This window comes from Oncorhynchus masou, chromosome 3, assembly GCF_036934945.1.
Source record: "Oncorhynchus masou masou isolate Uvic2021 chromosome 3, UVic_Omas_1.1, whole genome shotgun sequence".
Lineage (NCBI taxonomy): Eukaryota > Metazoa > Chordata > Actinopteri > Salmoniformes > Salmonidae > Oncorhynchus > Oncorhynchus masou.
Window position 1 is genome coordinate 43,675,932 of NC_088214.1, and position 19,873 is coordinate 43,695,804.

Below are 19,873 nucleotides of genomic sequence, written 5' to 3' on the forward strand. Positions count from 1 at the left end.
GTGCACCTTAGGGTCCTGACGACCGAGTTTGAGAAATGCTGCACTAATTGGTATTTTGACCAATCAGATAGTTATCCAATAATTGGGCAAAAGAATAGGGCTGCCTGTGTTAAATGTAGACAGCGAAATTGCCACGAGTAGCATCGCAGCTATTTAGATGAGTGAGATGCAAGACTTATGTGCATGGGACAAAACCAGCTGAGAAGTTGAGCCTCAACTCTCTTAGCTGTTGCAGAAATCGACCCACTGTGCTGTTAACTTTCTGCATCTATGTCACATAGCCAAGTCTACCTGTAACGCAGCCATAGACAAAATACACTGACCAAAAATGTAAACGGAACATGCAACAATTTCAAAGATTTTGCTGAATTACAGTTCATATAGGATAATCAGTCAATTTAAATAAATAAATTAGGCCATAATCTATGGATTTCACATGACTGGGCAGGGGCACCACCATGGGTGAGCCTAGGAGGGCATAGGCCCACCCACGGGGGAGACAGGCCCAGCCAATCAGAATGAGTTTTCCCAACAAAAGGGCTTTATTACAGACAGAAATAGTCCTCAGCACCCAGTCCCCTCAGACAATCCAGCAGGGGAAGAAGCCAGATGTGGAGGTCCTGGGCTGGCGTGGTTACACGTGGTCTGTGGTTGGGAGGCACGTTGGACTTACTGCCAAATTCTCCAAAACATCATTGGAGGTGGCTTATGGTAGAGAAATTAACATTCAATTATCTGGCAACAGCTCTGGTGGACATTCCTGCAGTCAACATGCCAATTTCATTCTCCCTCAAAACATCCATGGCATTGTGGTGTGTTAAACTGCAGTGGCCTTTAGGTGCACCTGTGTAATGATGTTTAATCAGCTTCTTATCAACACCCATCAGGTGGATTATCTTGACATAGGATAAAATGCTCACAAACAGGAATGTAAACACATTTTTGTGCATCACTTGAGAGAAAAAAGCATTTTGTGTGTATGGCAGTGGTGGAAAAAGTACCCAATTGTCATACTTCAGTTAAAGTAAAGACACATCAATAGAAAATTACTCAAGTAAAAGTCAACCAGTAAAATACAACCGAAGTATTGGGTTTTAAATATACTTACAGTAAGTATCAAAACTAAATGTAATTGCTAAAATATACTTAAGTACCAAAAGTATAAATCATTTCACATTCTTTATATTAAGCAAACCAAACGACACGGTTTTCTTGTTTCATTCATTTACGTATAGCCAGAGGCACACTCCCAATTTACAAACGAAGCATTTGTGTTTAGTGAGTCTGCTTAAGTAGTACTTTTTAAAGTAGTTTATACTTAAGCACTTTACACCACTGGTGTACGGAACATTTCTGGGATCTTTTATTCAGCTCATGAAACATGGGACCAACACACGTTTATACTTTTGTTCAGTACAACAGTTGGCAACTGCTAAAGAAAACACCAACAGGTCAATCCAGATGACAAAACCATAGTTTTATTTAGAACATCAAAAAATTGTTTCAGTATAATATCGGTATGATATACATTTAAACAAATTATTTCAAAACATTAAATACAGGTGAGTTATTCATGAAAGGCAGCAACAATCCACACTGTGACTGCATTATCGAGAACACAAACTGTGACTGATAAACCCTATTAATTTAGGAGTTTGAGTTAATATGCAGACAACTGCTGTTTGTGACTATCACCCCCCCAAAAACATTCCATCCATGTTTTGAACCTTATGATCTGTGATTAACTCACACGCCATACTTACCGATATTGATAGGAAATCTGCCTGAAGATTAGTTGATGACTCTCCATTTTTTTTATACCCAGAACCCCCTCCACGCATAAACAAATGGTAGCAATATGATTTGAATACAGAAGAGGATTGTATTTGTCCCATTTTCGTGTGTAGCATAAATGTCAATATATTATTATACAGAGAAAGGGTGCTCCCAAACTGGACCAAATGGACAGAGAATTCCGTAATCTGAGGTAAGAGTTGTCTCTATTGGAAATGGCTTCCACACTACATTACTGCATAAACAAAGAAAACAGTCAGCCCACATGGAATCATATTCCTAACATGGGACATTTAAAATGCTGATAAAATGTAACAATATACAAAAAAATAAAAATGTGTTTTAAGAGATTAGGTAGTCAAACTCCTGAAATTGTGTGTTGTAATAGTGGCCATTTTTTTATTCAATTGTATAAAACTGAAGGAACATCCAATGTTCATACACTCAGCTGAACCAAAATATATACTTTTTAAAAACCTTGGCTTAGGAGGCAGTGTGAGTTGCCAGTGACGGTGTCTGTCTGTCAGAGGTGGGGTAGGACGGGTCCCTGGGCAGTGAGGTGACCTCCCTCATGCCTGCTCCTGTGTGGGGGACACTGGCGTTCATAATGTGCCTTTGTAGATGCTTTATCCAGTCCTCCTGGACCGACAAGGGGCCCTGGAAGACCAGGTCACAGAATCTGCAGAGGATCCAAGCATAGTAAGACCCCCCCCCATTCAGAAGTGGGCCTCAAAGACAGTAGAAGCTTCAACCAAGCAAAAATCTTTGGTCAGCTTAACATTCCTTTTAAAGCATCACAACAAATAATGCATTGAATAGAGCTTCGCCCCAACTTAAAATCTGAGTAGTAAAAATGTAAATGAATAATACAATAATTTCCACCAATGGCATAGACAGTATGTGGTCAAACTTTGTGGCATATAAGATGAGGTACAGAGTACCTGCAGGTTAGCCTATACATCTCCTCTGGTGCGTTCGGCATAGTGGGGGACATCTTCTTCTTGGAACCAGGCCTTGATCTCTGCCTCCTTTGTTTACAGTCATACGCTGAAACATTAAGAACAGGGCAAGAGCAATATGCTCAGGTAAGTTCAGTCTTGACTGGTGACCATGTGTGAACTTACACAGGGAGTCTGTGTGAGGCAGTGACATTAAGGAAATCATTGTGTTCACTGTACAGTAGTAAGGCTGTAAGAAATGTGCAGTAGTGATGTTACTTTGTGAACATGTGCCGCTGATGATGCGAAGGCACTTACTTGTTCCCTCCAGCAAGGCAGTGCTCTTTCGTTTTGCGTATGCCCGCAAGTGATTGGACAGACTAACACCGCTGTGGAAGGTTGCCTTGCAATGGACACACACCTTCCTGTTGAATTCACCTTTCTCTGTGAAACAATATTGAATGAAAATCGGTCACATTTTTGACCACATCAGGAATGGTTTTGCACGCCAACGTAATCCATTTGGCATTCACATCTTTCATGCTAACATTTTGTCTTTGGTTAACAGCCCTTTATCCCAAACTTTACATTTAGCCTTGGTCTCACCCGATGTAGAGTTTGAGAGTGTTGAGTTGACTTGTGCTCCTCTACCGTACTCGCTGATGGAGGAAACTGCCAGGGCACTTCTTGCCGTTTGAGATGAAGTCCTCAACTTTGAGTCCTCCTGACACTTCCTCTTCTTCAGAATTCCTATCAAGGCACTCGAGAGTGAACCCTTTACCTCCAACTTAGTCTCTGCCTGTTTATCCAAGTTTTCCCCTGATAGAGTATACATGGGCACAAGTGGTTTGGCATTGTTGTAGAGGTTCTGAATGGGATTCTGTTTAGAGGGTGTCAGGTGATTAGAGGTGACCTGCTTTGAGGGGATTCTGGAATGGGGGGGGATCCGTTTCTTGCCCAGAATCTGCAGAGCTCTCTGGAACTCTCCCTTGTCACGCATCAGCTCCCGGAGCAACAACATTGGGGACTTGGACTTCGTGGCGATGGATTTTCCGAGCCGTTTCAGATGGCCCCGAACATGGTTAGATAGCCCAGTCTTATTATCAAAAGAGTCCCCACATAGTGGACAGGAGTGCCCTCGGACAGGAGCGCCCTCAGACCCAAACTTGGGTGCTGAAAACATAGCAACACAACAGAAATAATTGGTCAAAACATTCTTTGTATGCCAAGGAAATTAGTTCCCATCCCAATTCAAAATTAAAGAAAAACAAACCAAATTATTGAGTAATGTTTTCCACAAGTACATAGAGTAGCTAGCCAAATGTGATAAGTAACCAGCCAGGTTCCCTGTGCCGGAGGGCGAGGAGTTTTTGCCGAAGGAGCTCTATTTTGGTGGCCTCTGGTACATTCTAATGTCTTGATTCCATCCGAAATACACAGCAAAATTAATTTATTTGTTCAGTGTAGTGTAGGGTGTCCAATCAAAAACGCATCTTTTGAACAATGGTTCAAATAACATGTTAATTGTGTAGATAATCCTCTAAGAAAACAAATGGTCCAAACCTCATGTCTCTGATCATAATCCATTAAAAACTTATTTGGGTCAAGGGTCAAAATTAGGGTTCTTAAATCAATGGAAAACAGTAAAAAAAAGTGGTCATATATCAGGAAAATAGCATGGCATCAGCTAGGCTGGATTGCTGTGTGAGAATTAAGGCTTCAGACAGGTTCACCGTTGAACTCGTCATCTTTCTTCTCAAATCCGGAGGACATAAAACAATATATAAAAAGGTAAGCTAGATGATGATTTTGAAACAAGACGTAGTATTTTCATATTTTAGTATACACTGTTCATATTAATGCAATGTTCCTGTTATTTTTCAAAGACATCTCACAAAAACAAGTGTATCTCTGTGAAATGTTAACGTGTGTACCCCATGCTTTTTATTTTCAATGCCTTTTACATTTAATTCAGCTTGTGTCATGCTAAATTTGCTATTTGCGACCCGCGGAAACAACTTGGAAGACGACAACAAAATGTAAAATCCCCAAAAAAATCTCTTTAAATTAACTTATTTACAGTTTTACTGCAATATATGCATTGCTGCAATGCTTGTTCTTCAAATTATGTATTTTATTAAAAATTAAGAAAATAGCCCACATTATCTTGAAAAATGTATTAAAGGTTAAAATGAACAAATGAAAGGGTTTATATATTTCTGATGTAACATAGCCTAACTGTATTTAAAATTATTATTAGGTAGGGCCCTATAAAATCTGTTTTATTTCTGTTTTCCCATTTCAGGTTTTCGCTCTCAAAATCACACTTTACTAGAAAAACAACAAAATTGGAGTCCACTTTCGAGGGCTGCGAAAAATCGTAGAAATGTATTTTTGGGTGTAGTTACCCTTTAATTCAAGCGTGCAATGAACAAGAGACTGTTTTTAAGCTGTGTTTTTATAGTGCACATGTGATGGTAGAGGTTGAAAAACAAATAGCCACTAGATTGATGAAAATAATCTTGATATAAATCTGCCAGGTAAACATAGGCTACTTTGTAGTTAACATTTAATTGAGAAGGTTTTTGGGAAAGCCTATCAATCTACCAGAAGACTGTCTTCATTAGCGTCATCGCTAATGGCTATACAAATTGTTAGACATGCGTACTGCGCACACACACAGGGGCATTCTCGTTACCTCTTCAGAAAGTTGCAGGAAATACGAATCACTCATGCATTCTGTTCATGTCCTATGATAAACTTGGGCAAAATAATAAATTTAGCGGTGTTGGGGAAGCTACTCTCAAAATAAACTCAGCAAAAAAAGAAACGTCCCTTTTTCAGGACCCCGTCTTTCAAAGATAATTCGTAAAAATCCAAATAACTTCAGATCTTCATTGTAAAGGGTTTAAACACTGTTTCCCATGCTTGTTCAATGAACCATAAATAATTAATGAACATGCACCTATAGAACAGTCGTTAAGACACCAACAGCTTACAGACGGTAGGCAAGTAAGGTCACAGTTATGAAAACCTAGGACACTAGAGGCCTTTCTACTGACTCTGAAAAACACCAAAAGAAAGATGCCCAGGGTCCCTGCTCATCTGCATGAATGTGCCTTAGGCATGCTGCAAGGAGGCATGAGGACTGCAGATGTGGCCAGGGCAATAAATTGCAATGTCCCTACTGTGAGACGCCTAAGACAGCGCTACAAGGAGACAGGACGGACAGCTGATCGTCCTCGAAATGGCAGACCACGTGTAACACCTGCACAGGATTGGTACATCCGAACATCACACCTGCAGGACAGGTACAGGATGGCAACAACTGTCCGAGGAGGATATGCACTGCAGTACTTAATGCAGCTGGTGGCTGCACCAGATACTGACTTACTTTTGATTTTGACCCCCCCCCTTTGTTCAGGGACACATTATTCCATTTCTGTTAGTCACGTCTGTGGAACTTGTTCAGTTTATGTCTCAGTTGTTGAATCTGGTTATGTTTATACAAATATTTAGACATGTTAAGTTTGCTGAAAATAAACGCAGGTGACAGTGAGAGGACGTTTCTTTTTTTGCTGAGTTTATTTGTGTCCAGGTTAAACGTTGGACGTCTCTCATTAAACAGTCGGTTAAATTCATGGTTATTGCATCATTTTCAGATCTATTAGAAGTGATTAATAGAACAATGTAATTTTACCAATTGACTGGCCAGAGATCAGGGCATTCATCAGCAAAGACGCAGTACAAGCTGATAGTATTTTGGACAACCAAATTGAAGTAAAATTTTATTGATGAAATCGAAGCGTGTCAGCTGTGCGTTGATTTGTGATTCATAACTTACATTTTACCGGCACTACCAGTAGTAGTAGGCCAACCGATAACACCACGACGGAATGCGTTTGAAGTGATGATGCGCCACCAAGAACAGCTAGCATGTCCAGCAAAGTACATCGCCAGTGGCACGCAAACACTTCGTGCAGATCAGCAGGTGGGGGCTTTTTTCGTGGAAGCCAAGACGAGACAATCGAAGGAGGATGCGGTGAGCAAAGTTACTCGAATTTAGTCACGCTTGATCTATATAGATTGATGCTTCTAATTGTGCATGTTATAAAGCACTTTTTTTGATGATGATGAGTTATTCTCTATGGCTGGATTTATGGATTTTTCCCCCCCAATGCTACATTAATTTAGATCTAGGAAAATAAAGGAAAAAGATCATGGAAAATAGTACCTTTTTTCAGTCGTATTGCACCCATCTTTCGACGGATGCGATGTTTCCTGTCTTGAGAAGCCACCTGCTCTCGTGATACCACATGGCGTGCATTGTAATTCAGTCCAACTCTATGCAGATGCCCTCTCACGTGATTGGATAATCCCACACCCGACTCGAACTCTGCAGGACAGTAAGGACAGGTCTTCCGCTCCCCACTCCCTTCCGAATCAGCATCTAAAAAGGGTTCACTCACTGGCACTGAGTTGGGCGCAAGGTTCTCTCCAAAAACCTGTGTTTCTATGCACTCTTCCTTGACAACAGGCTTGTGCCGATAATTCCTGCCTTGACCTTTATCAGACAGGTCTTCAGAGGTTCCAAGGACTCCTTTCATAGACATTCCTCTGCTAAAGGAATTACCAATGTACGGTTTCTCTTGCTTGATTTCACTTTTAGAGAGAATTTTATTGTTGGCATCTGTGCCATCACTATACTGGAAGACATCATTATTATCACCGTCTTCCATCACCTCCACCATATTTTGCATTTTCTGGCTTTGCAAATGTTTTGGTAAAATGCAGTAAGAGTCCTGGTCAACGGTATTGCGATAAGGGGTGGACATTTTTCTTTTGGAAGGTGATTTTTTCCTAACTGGCAATTCTACGACAAGTTTAGAGACATGCTTGCGGTTGAGGTCTGCACTATTACCTTCCCTTAAATTCTGGCTGTGATTCCAGTTTAAGATATTATTCTCCAACTTAGATGCCAATAAATGTTTGTGGCCATTTGAAGAAGAATTGGGATTTTCTGAAATTCCTGACAATGTTCGTCCAAAATCATGATCACCATTTGTGCCCTCGACAAAAAAAAAACCTGTGGTGACATCATTTTTTTCATTCCTCTGCTTGTCACGTCTTTGTCGAGACAATAGATTATTTATTGACTTGTCAAGTTTTGACTCTGTGGTTTGAGATTTGAAGCCTCTTTGCGCTCTGTGAACTACCTTATCCTTTTTGAAAAGATCAGAAACGTCATTTGAATCACAAGGCAAATCTGTTATTTTTCTGAAAGCCATTTTTTTCACAGATAATTTTGATGTCAGCTCTGAAGCAAATGAATTTACTACTGTGGGTTTCCTAATGGGGAAGTGCTTCTCAGAAGGTGCATCCTCAATTTTTTCTCTACTCTGGAAAACGTCATGCTCCTCGTATGTCTGATTATGACGAATCTCAAGATGATTTTTGAAGATGTTTTTGCTTGATGTGCCATAAGAACAATGGTTACAGGAGTAGGAATGAGGTGTTTTATCATCTTCCTTTGACCTAAACACTCTGGGTTTATCTGGCTCGTCAAGGTTTTTCCAGAGACTGTGTTCTTTGTTCATGTGTCTCTCAAGTTCCAACACAGTCACAGCCATATAGTTACAATTCTTACAGTCGTAGTACCTCTTGTCCTTCTCATGAGTCTTGGCATGTTGAACAAATGTATTTGGACAATTTGTTCCAAAAGTGCACTGGGGGCACTGTAGCCTTGCATCTGTGCCCTCATCCTTCAATTCATTCATGCCCTTGATCTCCTCCATGAGTCTCTCTCTTCTCTCCTGGTGAATGGTCATGTGACGAAGGAGAGAATTACGAAAGCGGAACGACTGTCCACACTCTCTGCATATAAAAGGCTTTGGAATGTTGATCAGACTGGGCGGATCTGTGTGAGTCCTCATGTGCCGGTGCAAATGGTTCTTCTCCTTGAAATTGATGTTGCACTTTGTGCAAGGAAAAAACAATGGCTCCTCCTCTGAACAAGAGTCAGTCAGCGGTTTCTCTTTCAGCGTTTTAAGCCTGTGAGCCACACTTGTCTCATGTGGATTTCTTGCAGGCGCGTTGAAGATAAGTTGCTTGATGGCCTCTACAGTTCCATTGGGATACGGTGCTTTCTTCATTGTCAATGATTGAGGTTTGCAGCGTTCTCTCAAGGATTGGACCTTGTTGATGGGAACAGGTTCTTCTAGATCCTCATGAAATACGTCCTTTGTTGACTTGAGGCTCAAATCAGAGAAGAGTTCCTCTGAGGGATCTACCATGACCACCATGTCCATTTTGCGTTTCCTCCTCCTTTGGCTGTTTGGGGGAGGATCTGCCGTTGGTGGCTCCTCCACAGGAGAATCATTGTGGTCGTCCCACAGAAACTGCATGAATTCTCTCTGAGGGTCCCAGCACAGGGGATCCTCATAATTATCCATTGAGTTCTCTGAAGATTCTACATCGAAACCCCATATCCCTGTAGTGTCAATGTCCTGAACAGTCTTCAACTGAGTAATGCTCTTTTCCTCCTCCTTTTCTGTTGACAAGCTGTTGAGTTCATCGGATTCGAAGGCCTGGTGTGAAGAAGGTCCATTCACAGACAACACATTTGTGTTTGAGAGAACATCAAGGACACTATTTTCTCTCAGAGGAGAAGTCGGAGGTCTGTCCAACGTTTCTATAAACAAGGGCGTCTGATTTCTCATTAGATCTTGAAAGAGATCTAAAGGGTCAATCACATCTTTCTCTTCTTCATCAATACCGGTCAGATCAGACATTTCTGCAGCTGAACTCTAGGAAAAGAAAAAAAAAACAGAACAGAAAGTTGTTTACTTTGCCCATCAATCATCGAGCTGGCTACACTTGCCAAATATGGTACCTCTCCTTTAAGAACTCTTGAATTAGTAGGTGTCCCCAAATGTTTGACTTTTGGCAGAAGTATAAAATGTAACAAGTGTTGGTCCCGTGTTTAATGAGCTGAAATAAAATATCCCAGAAATGTTCCATATACACAAACAGCTTATTTCTCTAAAATGTTTACATCCCTGTTCGTGAGCAATTTTCCTTTGCCAAAATAATCCATCCACCTGACAAGTGTGGCATATCAAGAAAACTATTAAACAGCATGATCATTACATAGGTGCACCTTGTGCTTGGGACAATAAAAGGCCACAAGACACAATGCCACGTATGTCTCAAGCTTTAAAGGAGTGTGGAATTGGCATGTAGATTGCAGGAATGTCCACCAGAGCTGTTGCCAGAGAATTGAATGTTAATTTCTCTACCATAAGCTACCTCCAATGTTGTGTTAGAAAATTTGGCAGTGGGGTTACGGTATGGGTAGGCATAAGCTAATGACAACAAACACACTTGCATTTTATCTATGGCAATTTAAATGCACAGATGCCGTGACAAAATCACGAGGCCCATTGTCGTGCCATTCATCCGCCTCATGTTTCAGCATGGCCCCATGTCGCAAGGATCTGTACACAATTCCTAGAAGCTGAAAATGTCCCAGTTCTTCCATGGCCTGTATACTCACCAGACATGTCACCCATTGAGCAAATTTGGGATGCTCTGGATCAACGTGTACAACAGCGTGTTCCAGTTCCTGCCAATATCCAGCAACATTGCACAACCATTGAAGAGTGGGACAACATTCTACAGGCCACAATCAACAGCCTGATCAACTCTGTGAAGGAGATGGGTCGTGCTGCATGAGGTAAATGGTGGTCAACCCAGATACTGACTGGTTTTCTGATCTACCTTTTTGTTAAAGGTATCTTTGACCAACAGATCCATATCTGTATTCCCAGTCATGTGAAATCCATAGATTAGGGCCTAATGAATTTATTTCAATTGGCTGACTTCCTTATATGTTGCATGTTGAGTTTGTTTTTGTAGGTAAGGCTCACTTTTGCATTTGTAAACACTTTCACAATGGAGAAGAAATATACTGTTATTTAGCCTAGCTGTAAATAAAATAACTGGTTTACTGAAATGTTTTGATATTGTGTTGGATTACATTGCCTTCTGAAAGTATTTTCAACATTTTGTTGTGTTACAGCGCAAATTAAAAACGTTTATTAAATGCACTTTGTCGCCACTGGCCTACACACAATACCCCATGATGTTAAAGTGGAATTATGTTTCTCTAAACTTTTACAAATTAATTAAATTAAAATTTTAAATCTGAAATGTCTTTAGTGACCAAGTATTCAACCCCTTTGTTATGGCAAGCCTAAATAAATTCAGGAGTAAACATATGCTTAACAACTCTCATAATACACTACATGACCAAATGTATGTGGACACCTGCTCATCACACATATCATAACAAAATCAGGGGCATTAATATGGAGTTGGTCCCCTCTTTGCTGCTATAACAGCCTCCACTCTTCTGGGAAGATTTTCAACCAGATGTTGGAACTTTGCTGCAGGGACTTGATCCATTCAGCCACAAGAGCATTAGTGAGGTCGGGCACTGATGTTGGATGATTAAGCCTGGCTAGCAATCAGCGTTCCAATTTATCCCAAAGGTATTCGATGGGGATGAGGTCAGGGCTCTGTGCTGGCCAGTCAAGTTCTTCCATACCTATAGACAAACCATTTCTGTGTGGACCTCGCTTTCTGCATGGGGGCATTGTTATGCTGAAACAGGAAATGGCCTTCCCCAAACTGTTGCCACAAAGTTGGAAGCACAGAATCATCTAGAATGTCATTGTATACTGTAGCGTTAAAATGTCCCTTTACTGGAGCTAAGGGGCCGAGCACGAACAAAGTTTTTCCACTGCTCCAGAGTCCAATGGTGGCAAGCTTTTGTTCGGTACGGTTACATCGCTAGGTTCTTCTTTTTGTCATGCTATGTCCTTGTATGGTGAGGATGTCATCCCTGGTCCCGACGATTGTATACTGCAGGGTAGATTGAAAAATTCAGTAACTGGATGTTTTAGATAGCCTTCTCGCTCATCTACCTGCTGATAGGCGAGACGAGTTGGTCGGTCTGATTCTGAGTTTTCAAGTTTTGTTTTCTGATACGTTGACACGTACAAACTTGATAGAACACGATATTGGCATTGGGGATGCTGACCTCATCCGTCAGCGGTTCTATAGAGTTTCTTCAGAGAAACAGCATTGTCTAGATGCTGAGATCAGGTACATGCTGGAGAGTGATATTGTAGAGCCTTCTTTCTCCAGCTGGGCTTCTCCCTGTATCTTGGTCTGTAAACCGGATGGGACAAACAGATTTTGTACGGACTACCGTAAGGTAAATAGTGTCACTAAGCCAAAATAATTTCCTCTTCCTCGGATGGAGGACTGCGTTGATCAGGTCGGAGTAGCGAAGTTTGTGAGCAGGTGCCACTGACACGTAAGGCACACAAAATCTCTACCTTTATTACACCCTTCGGTCTGTACTCGTATTTGGTTATGAGTTTCGGCCTGCGGAACACACCTGCCACTTTACAGCGCCTTATGAATAGGGTTGTCTCCGGTCTGGGGCACTGTTTATCTGGACAATGTATTGGTTTCTGCAGCTACTTTAGGAGCATCTGTCCCGTATTCAAGCCTTGTTCGACCGCCTGGCTGTGGGTCGCCTCACTATCAACTTGGCAAAGTGGGAGGTGCTCAGGTGACAGTTACGTTCCTTGGTAAGGTGATTGGACAGGGTGAGGTGCGTCCTGTTTGGGCTAAAGTGGTAGCTATTGATGCTTTTCCACCGCCAACCTCTAAAGAACTGTTTCTTGGGAATGATTGGTTATTATCATAGTTTCAGTAGGAACTTTTCTACCATAGTCACTCCCCTGACAGATTTGCTGAAAGCTAAGTGGGTTTAAGTATGGTCTCCTCACTGTCGCAGGCTTTTGATGACGCAGAGAGGTTGCTTGCCCCAACTCCAGTGCTAGTTACTCCTCGCGTGGATTTCTCATTCCACTGCAAATCACATGTCCTGCTGCAAGCAGATGTGTCCGGTGTTAAGAGGCCCGTTTGAAAATAAACTAAGAAGTTTAACTGTTATCAGTTTAACTACTCCGTGGCGGAAAAAGAAGTGCTAGCACTCATATGGGCGCTACAACACTTTGAGGTGTACATCAGGTCGGGTGTTGTACCTAACGTGGTCTACGCCGACCATAACCCTCTCACCTTGAGGTCTATGATGTGTCCCAACCAGAGGTAATGGTGTTTGTTTTCACAGGAATTCCATCTCGATGTGTGGCTCAACAGGGGGTCTGATAATGCTGACGCTCTCTCTCGTGCACCCGGTTCCTGAACGCGTCTGGTCCTATTGATCAGTGGACATGCATTTTCTTATGCGTGTGGTCCCAGAGTTGTGACGTATCCGTGTCGTTTACATGACGAGCTACTGCATATTTTGTGTTGTCCTCAGGTTGGCTGTGGCACATGGGTTAGGGTTAACTAGAGCAGTATTTTGTTGATATATATATATATATATATATAGTTGAATGTTTACATTTCTAATTTTTTTGATTGGTGTGGTGTTCCAGTGTCCTTGGTGGTCCCCGGTTTTATGAGGAGTGACAAATTCTTTCTCTCTGCTCGTTTTTCTTAATAGGATGTCGGTGTGCGGAGCTGGGAGGGTCGTCAGCGAAATGAAACACCTCTGGGCTCGGGTGTGTCCCGGGGATAAATACACCCCCCCCCCCCATACACCGAGGAGACTCTCTCTCTCTCTGGTTGCAGCATTTTAGGGCTTCTTCATGTTAGTTTGTTTTGGCACCCCTCATTATCACCATCGTTGCACGCATCTACTCACTTACACTACTGACTACACACACACACACCATTGTTACTTGTATATAGTTTTACCTCCGCGTTGTCTCCCTCTATGTTAAGGGATACGAGCCGGTTGGTAACAGTAGTAATTAATACATTTGCAAGATTTCTTTAAACTGACAATTCTGTGAACTGTCTTGTGCAAGTTTGACACAATACCTGTTTAGCAAAGGTTTCAGCGAGAAATTATTCAGCTAGGAGCTTGCAGGGATCTGTAGTCTTGCATGATGTCTTCTTTGATGCTAATGAGCAATTCGAATCAGAGTAAATAGACCCAAATATAATGATAAGTCACCTTGTCCATGAGAGATTTAGATGGTTATCAAAACATCAAGCCAGTGTAAGCCTACACGAAACACAGACCTTATTTTAAGTGTTTCTAAAATTCCCCATGGGAAAAATGAATAGTGGAAAAACAATTTCCCTCTTTGCCCGCTAGGTTTTATGGGTATTATTACACCTGCACTGTGGGGCTCTATACACCCCTGGTAAGCATCCCATGAGGGTTTGAATCCCCACAACGATCTAAACAGATACATTTTCAATAGAAAAAAATATAATTTTTCATGTACATAACGACAGCAAGGTGAGCGATGAGTGGGCTAAATATGCCTATTTAAGGACACCTGTCAATTAAGCCATAAATACATGAATGTCAAAACATATCTTATAATAAAATGCTAATCGATCACCCCTTACGCAAGACCGATGGGTAACGTTGTTGATGAGCAGTTGACAGTTATGCATTCTATAGTAAACTTTCTAGCTATGCGTTGCAGAACTGTAGCCCAGCTATGCCAAAGCAAAGCGCAACCTTTACACTCGAGCACCAACATAGCGAACTAATCGTGGTCTTCCTCGAGCCCCATAAAGATCCAAATGTGCTTTACTTCTCTTTAAATCTTCCTGTTGTTGGACGCTTGTAATAGCCTAACGTTACCCAGTCCATAATGTCCATACCAAAACAAAAACCTCCACCAAAACCACACAAAAAACGCCGGACATGTTTGAGCAATACCGAGAGGTGACAATATTGTTAGAGAAGACTTGAAACGTTACCTTTGAACGGTGTAAATGCAAACGATATGCACTTTAATCGTTGCATTGAATTATTGCTCACTTTCGTCTTCCATCCATTTCACAGTCGCCATTTTCCTTGGTCTACGTAGGTTAAACCATTTTTTTGAGAGGGAATACAAGAACGACACAAATGCATTAATGAGTGCACTTTTTAATTGCACAACAATTTTCCAGTGTAGAACTAGGGATATAATATAACATTCACAATGTAAGTAATCATTTCATTATACTTCCGTGATCTTTCATAAACCTTTTGTCACCGTGATAAGCTTCACCTGCAAGTGAAAGTGGTTTGTCCCAGATAGGCGGCATGAAAAATCCCGAGTTGATGATCATCTACCTCGTTTATTATAGGTAGAAGATTGGGTGGACGCTACTGATAGCCGGTTTGAAATGGTTATTTTATTAAAATCGAATACATTGACATGTTAGATGGTAATTTCCATTCAATGCGAATGTATGTATGCATATATATATATATATATTTAAAAAAATCTCTGTCTGGATCACATTTGGGTTTGTGAACACCTTGCGGATACAGTTATAGCTACTCAACAGTCATAGTAGCACAAGATGACTGGCAATCAAGACAAATTACACAGCCTCTTTATCCTCGCTGTGTAGGAACGTGTCAGCAAGGCTTCGGTTGTGAGCTCTTACCTGTTAAACGTTGCAATATTTTTTTCCACTAATTCTACCCCCCCTCACTCATCGTTTTATAGGATATTCAAATAACGCATAAAATGTACCTTTGTATAGCCAACACTCAATGCATGTTGTTTTGAAACCTGTCAGTTGTTTTGGTGTCAAGAGGCAGCCGCAACGCGCGGCACACCAATCGATCAGCGGGCCTATGGCTTTGATATTTAGCTAGTTGTCAAATACATACACGAACGGTCTATCGAGCAGCTTGATTCGAAATACATTTTTACAATACATTATTTTTGTGTTAAAACGAAAAAATGCTAATAATGTTTTGAGTTGCCGATCAATCTGAGCTGGCAAACCTATCTCCACAGATATAACAATAAGACAGATATTTCACCGGATGTATAAATGTGAAGCGTCCGCTTGGCGTTTCCACTCTTTACCAAATATGGTAGTGAGAGGAAGCCCACTGCCCGGCAGTGGAGAAGATGGAGCGAGATGGATTTTGGCCGACATTCTGCACATTTTCTCATCGATGAAACATTTTATCTCAATACAGTTTTGTTCCCAAAACTAGAATATGTTATGAACAAGGTGGATTAAGTTTTTAAAAATCGCGCTGTTTATAAAGGGGTGCAAAGGCGAATTATTGCACACGCGCACTTCACAGAGGAAGAGTCCCTAACGGAAATATGCAGATGAGCTAGAACGCGCCAATAGGATCTCGCTAGCTCGTGCTTTGCTCTGCCCACCTGGTTTCTTCTTCTTCCCACAATCACTCATTAGTTCCCGTTGGAAACGACAGGCTGTGGTCTATCTTGGTTTAGTTATAGAAATATTTGCTCTCCCTCGAGCGGGTATCATCAGCGTCTCGGCTCGAGACAAGTTAGTTATAATAGTACCCCCCACCGAAACAGGTAGGCTAAAAATGATTTTACTTACTTGAATTATCTATTTACACGCCACCCGTCAGTTTGAAATATAATACGAATTATCAGGCTGTCATTCTTATGGTCATATAATACATATTTATATTTTGTCAAATAAGTCGCTTAACTACATGAAAGTGAGCCAACTTGCCTGCCTAGTTAGCTAACGTTAGCTTGCCAGGGGGTTTCCATTAGTTACCACAGCCACAAAGTAAAAATTTATAAACACAAAAATGTGCTTTTTGGTCTTATTTTAAAATCAGGGATAAGCAAACGCAGTGTGGTTAGGTTTAACGTCTAATTTTAAGAAGATAAATTGTAGAAATAGGCGGGGTTTGTGACTTTGTGGCTGTGGTAACTAGTAACGATATTTGCTAGTCCTGACCAAGAGACTGCCATCTTGCGTTGATCTGGGGTAGGGGTTTCAACACCTTAGGCCTTTGCACAAAAAACATTTAGGCTTTACAGTATGTTTACAATTAAGATATTTTATGAGGTCTAGTCAGGCTCCTGACACATTTTTTTAAACTTTTCTTACAATCTCTCCCAGTTGCTGCAAACCTAGGCAGTACCTATAAAGACTTTCCTGTTGTGGCAACATTGTCTGTCTCCTTGGTGCCCTGAAATGCCTGTCGGTGTCTGCTGCATACAGCGTGTTCAGAAAGTGTTCAGACCCCTTGACTTTTTCCACATTTTGTTCCATTACATTCTAAAACAGATTAAATACCCCATAATGCCAAAGTGAAAACAGATTTTTAGAAAAAGCAGAAATACCTTATTCCCATAAATATTCAGACCCTTTGCTCTGAATACTTTCCGATTGCACTGTATACCATGATTATGTCTAACTTTGTAATTCTACAGATGACTGTTGCATAGGCCTACATGACCTAATGAGATGTTGGACTCAGAAGACTGCACTTTGTCCCTGGATAACCTCTTCTTTGAGAGGCCAGTTGTCCACAAAGTGTGAGTTGTCAGAAACAACCTGCATCCCACAGTCATGCCCCACTAGATTTGTATTTAGCAAGAGCAAAGTTCCTAGCCATGCTTAACCCTTTTCCTGCCCTCCTCCCGTCTCCAGAAAGCCACTTTGTCACGAGCAGAGTTCTTGGCAGTTGAAACCCCCTCTGTCCCTCTCCCAGATCCCAGCCACTCAGGACATCCAGAAAGAGGCAGAGGGTCTTTCATCATTCAGTAAGTGGCATTTGAAGTGATTAAATCATTTGAGTAAATTCAGTCAATAGTGTAAGGGCCAGTTTCCCGGACACGGACTAAGCCGAGTCCTGGACTAAAATGCACTTTCAATGAAAATTATCTTTTGAAAAGGATTTTTAGTTCAAGACTAGGCTTAAACTGGGTCTTGTTTTAAGTCATGTCCCTTCCTGCCAATCATTGCATTATCATGTCGTCTATCAAATCCCTTTCTGACCATCTCCAATGCAGGTTTCTCTCAGAAGTCCAACAAATTCCTTCCCCCTTTGAAAAGAGCAGCTGACGGTGATGCTTTCACTCCCAAGAATAACAAATTAAATCAGAATACCAGTGATGGAAGAAAAGAACCTGAGGCACAGAGCGGGTGTGCCCTTTGGGCTCGGGAAGACTTCATGAATAAATCCCAGGATACCCAAAAGGTTAGAGGTCAAACTAAAACCCCACATGAGTCTGGTCATGCACTGGAGCAGAAACATTTCTCTCTGGAGTTCAGCCAAAGCCCACCTCTACGGAGAAGGTAAGCCGTTCAAGTGAAACTAATGAGTGTGCATACTGTGCATTCAGAATACATAGTAAATGTTAGTGTCCCCCATCATGTCTTCATCAGATTGTTTTGAAATGTAATGGCGTCTGTCAGAGCCCTTCTGAAATGGCACCTTCTTTATCAAATACATGGCTATACTAGTTACATCATGATATGTGGGATATCACTGGAAGCACTTATGATCTCTCTACCTATAAATTAAATCATCTCTTTGTTGTTACAGTTTGTTCAAACCTCCCTGTGGCCAGGTGTTGAACAGCAGCGCAAACTCAAACAGAGGCCTCAACCAGGCACGACCCGGAGTGCAGCAAACCTTCGACCAGGTTTCTATGGCGACAGAGCCTCGGCTGGCAAAGCAGTCAGCAGCAGGCTCCGGCCCCCTCACCGATCTGGGCCCGCCTACAGCCCGGGGACAACCACAGAAGACACAGGACAAGGGCACCAAGAGGGCTCATGTTCTCCCCATGACACCCCAACCCCTTCACATACAAAGTAGTACCGCACAGACTGAACCCAACACCATGTCTGTGTTTATATATATATAAATCATATACATATTGCTATGATGAGGTGTTGTAGCTGAAGAATGTACTCAGATGTAATGGTCATGGCTGCAGCCTGTCACTGTTCGTTAGAGCTTGATGAGGGTGAAACGAGGTGAGCGCTACCCAATGCCCTCTTTGCTGTAATGACAGAAAAATACCACTAGGGGGTGGACAATATCTGCCATTTTGACTGGGGTTGGGTTACCACTGTCAGTGCGAATGTAAAATGAGATGTCTATGGATTTGTTTTCATATTAGATACTTCTGGGCCTGGGATACTCCGACCAATCTCTGAAATCCGTATCCTTTCGCATCTGTTTTATCATCAGTAATAACACAAGGAATGAAAAGTTAATGAATACTTGATTGATGCAAGCTTGATGATGACTACATGAAATCTAAGGAACAATTGTGGGCCGTTTGTTGGGTGTCCTTAATCAAATGAACACAGCTGCTAAATTTAGATCGGTCTTCAAAGAGTTCCCTTACTTCAACTATGTTCAATCAAAAGCCCTAGATGACGTAAGCATTCAGAATTGTCATCCAATTAAGAACCTTAACAGCAAAACAGTATCCTTGAGACATTTGTATGAGCCATGTATGTTTTGCAGGTTCTATACACGGGTAAGAACTTTGTGGCTTGTGCTCCTACGGGCTCTGGTAAGACTGTGCTTTTTGAGTTGGCCATCATCCGCCTACTGATGGAGACCACAGAGCCCTGGAGAAACGTCAAAGCTGTGTACAGTAAGGCCTTCCAATTACAGTACTTAGTATCCTTCTCAAAAGCACTAGGTAAAAAGCACTAAGACATTAAGAGCTGATTCATGCTACAGCCTGTATGCAATCTTGATATCTGGTTTGTTGCTTACATGTAAGTAATTTATGACCTGACTACACCAATACATTCTACGTGTTAAAAATGTAAATTGATAACATTTTATAAAATGAAAACTGTATGATGAGCTGCATTGATTGAGAATGCTTCTGTCGTCTTCAGTGGCCCCCATCAAAGCTCTATGCAGCCAGCGCTTTGAGGACTGGAAGAACAAATTTGGGCCTCTGGGCCTGAGCTGCAAGGAGCTGACTGGAGACACAGAGATCGACGACTTCTTTGAGATTCAAGACGCCAATATCATCATGACCACACCTGTGAGTGACACCGTATCCCGGTGTACAGTATAGCCTGTCACTGGCGGACATTTTTATTTGTGTGTAATATGTAGCGCAATGAAGTGGCTGAGCCTGTGACCATAGCAGACGTGATTTCCATGTTGCAATAGGGGTTTGCTAGTGATGCGAGGATGGATACATTCAGTTGTATCGAGACAATTCACGACCTGCAGTCAAATTACCTAGTGGCCTCATGGGTGGATT

The 19,873-nt window shown here is 41.6% G+C and overlaps 2 protein-coding genes across 5 annotated transcripts in view; one reads left to right on the forward strand and one right to left on the reverse strand.

Annotated features, from left to right (window-relative positions):
• Positions 1 to 1,456: 1,456 nt before the first annotated feature.
• On the reverse strand, positions 1,457 to 15,657 carry LOC135517583 (zinc finger protein 644-like). The gene is made up of 7 exons (XM_064942023.1): positions 15,368 to 15,657; positions 14,598 to 14,699; positions 6,967 to 9,538; positions 3,339 to 3,905; positions 3,051 to 3,176; positions 2,736 to 2,841; positions 1,457 to 2,473 (listed from the first exon to the last, which is right to left on the reverse strand). The coding sequence occupies exons 3-7, from the start codon at positions 9,521 to 9,523 to the stop codon at positions 2,278 to 2,280; spliced, it is 3,552 nt and encodes a 1,183-aa protein (XP_064798095.1). The 5' UTR covers positions 9,524 to 9,538; positions 14,598 to 14,699; positions 15,368 to 15,657; the 3' UTR covers positions 1,457 to 2,277.
• Positions 15,658 to 16,028: 371 nt separating this feature from the next.
• Positions 16,029 to 19,873, forward strand: part of LOC135517611 (probable ATP-dependent DNA helicase HFM1) — a 30,784-nt gene continuing 26,939 nt past the window's right edge. Inside the window, exons 1-9 of one of the 4 annotated variants that reach the window (XM_064942081.1) lie at positions 16,029 to 16,183; positions 17,060 to 17,164; positions 17,280 to 17,392; positions 17,642 to 17,927; positions 18,178 to 18,446; positions 18,758 to 18,799; positions 18,951 to 19,021; positions 19,111 to 19,243; positions 19,497 to 19,648. In XM_064942081.1, coding sequence (XP_064798153.1) covers positions 17,094 to 17,164; positions 17,280 to 17,392; positions 17,642 to 17,927; positions 18,178 to 18,446; positions 18,758 to 18,799; positions 18,951 to 19,021; positions 19,111 to 19,243; positions 19,497 to 19,648 — 1,137 coding nt within the window. In that variant the 5' untranslated portion in view covers positions 16,029 to 16,183; positions 17,060 to 17,093. Of the gene's footprint in view, positions 16,184 to 17,059; positions 17,165 to 17,279; positions 17,393 to 17,641; positions 17,928 to 18,177; positions 18,447 to 18,500; positions 18,800 to 18,950; positions 19,022 to 19,070; positions 19,244 to 19,496; positions 19,649 to 19,873 lie in introns of those variants that run through there. The other 3 variants (XM_064942089.1, XM_064942098.1, XM_064942108.1) reach the window with 3 other exon arrangements.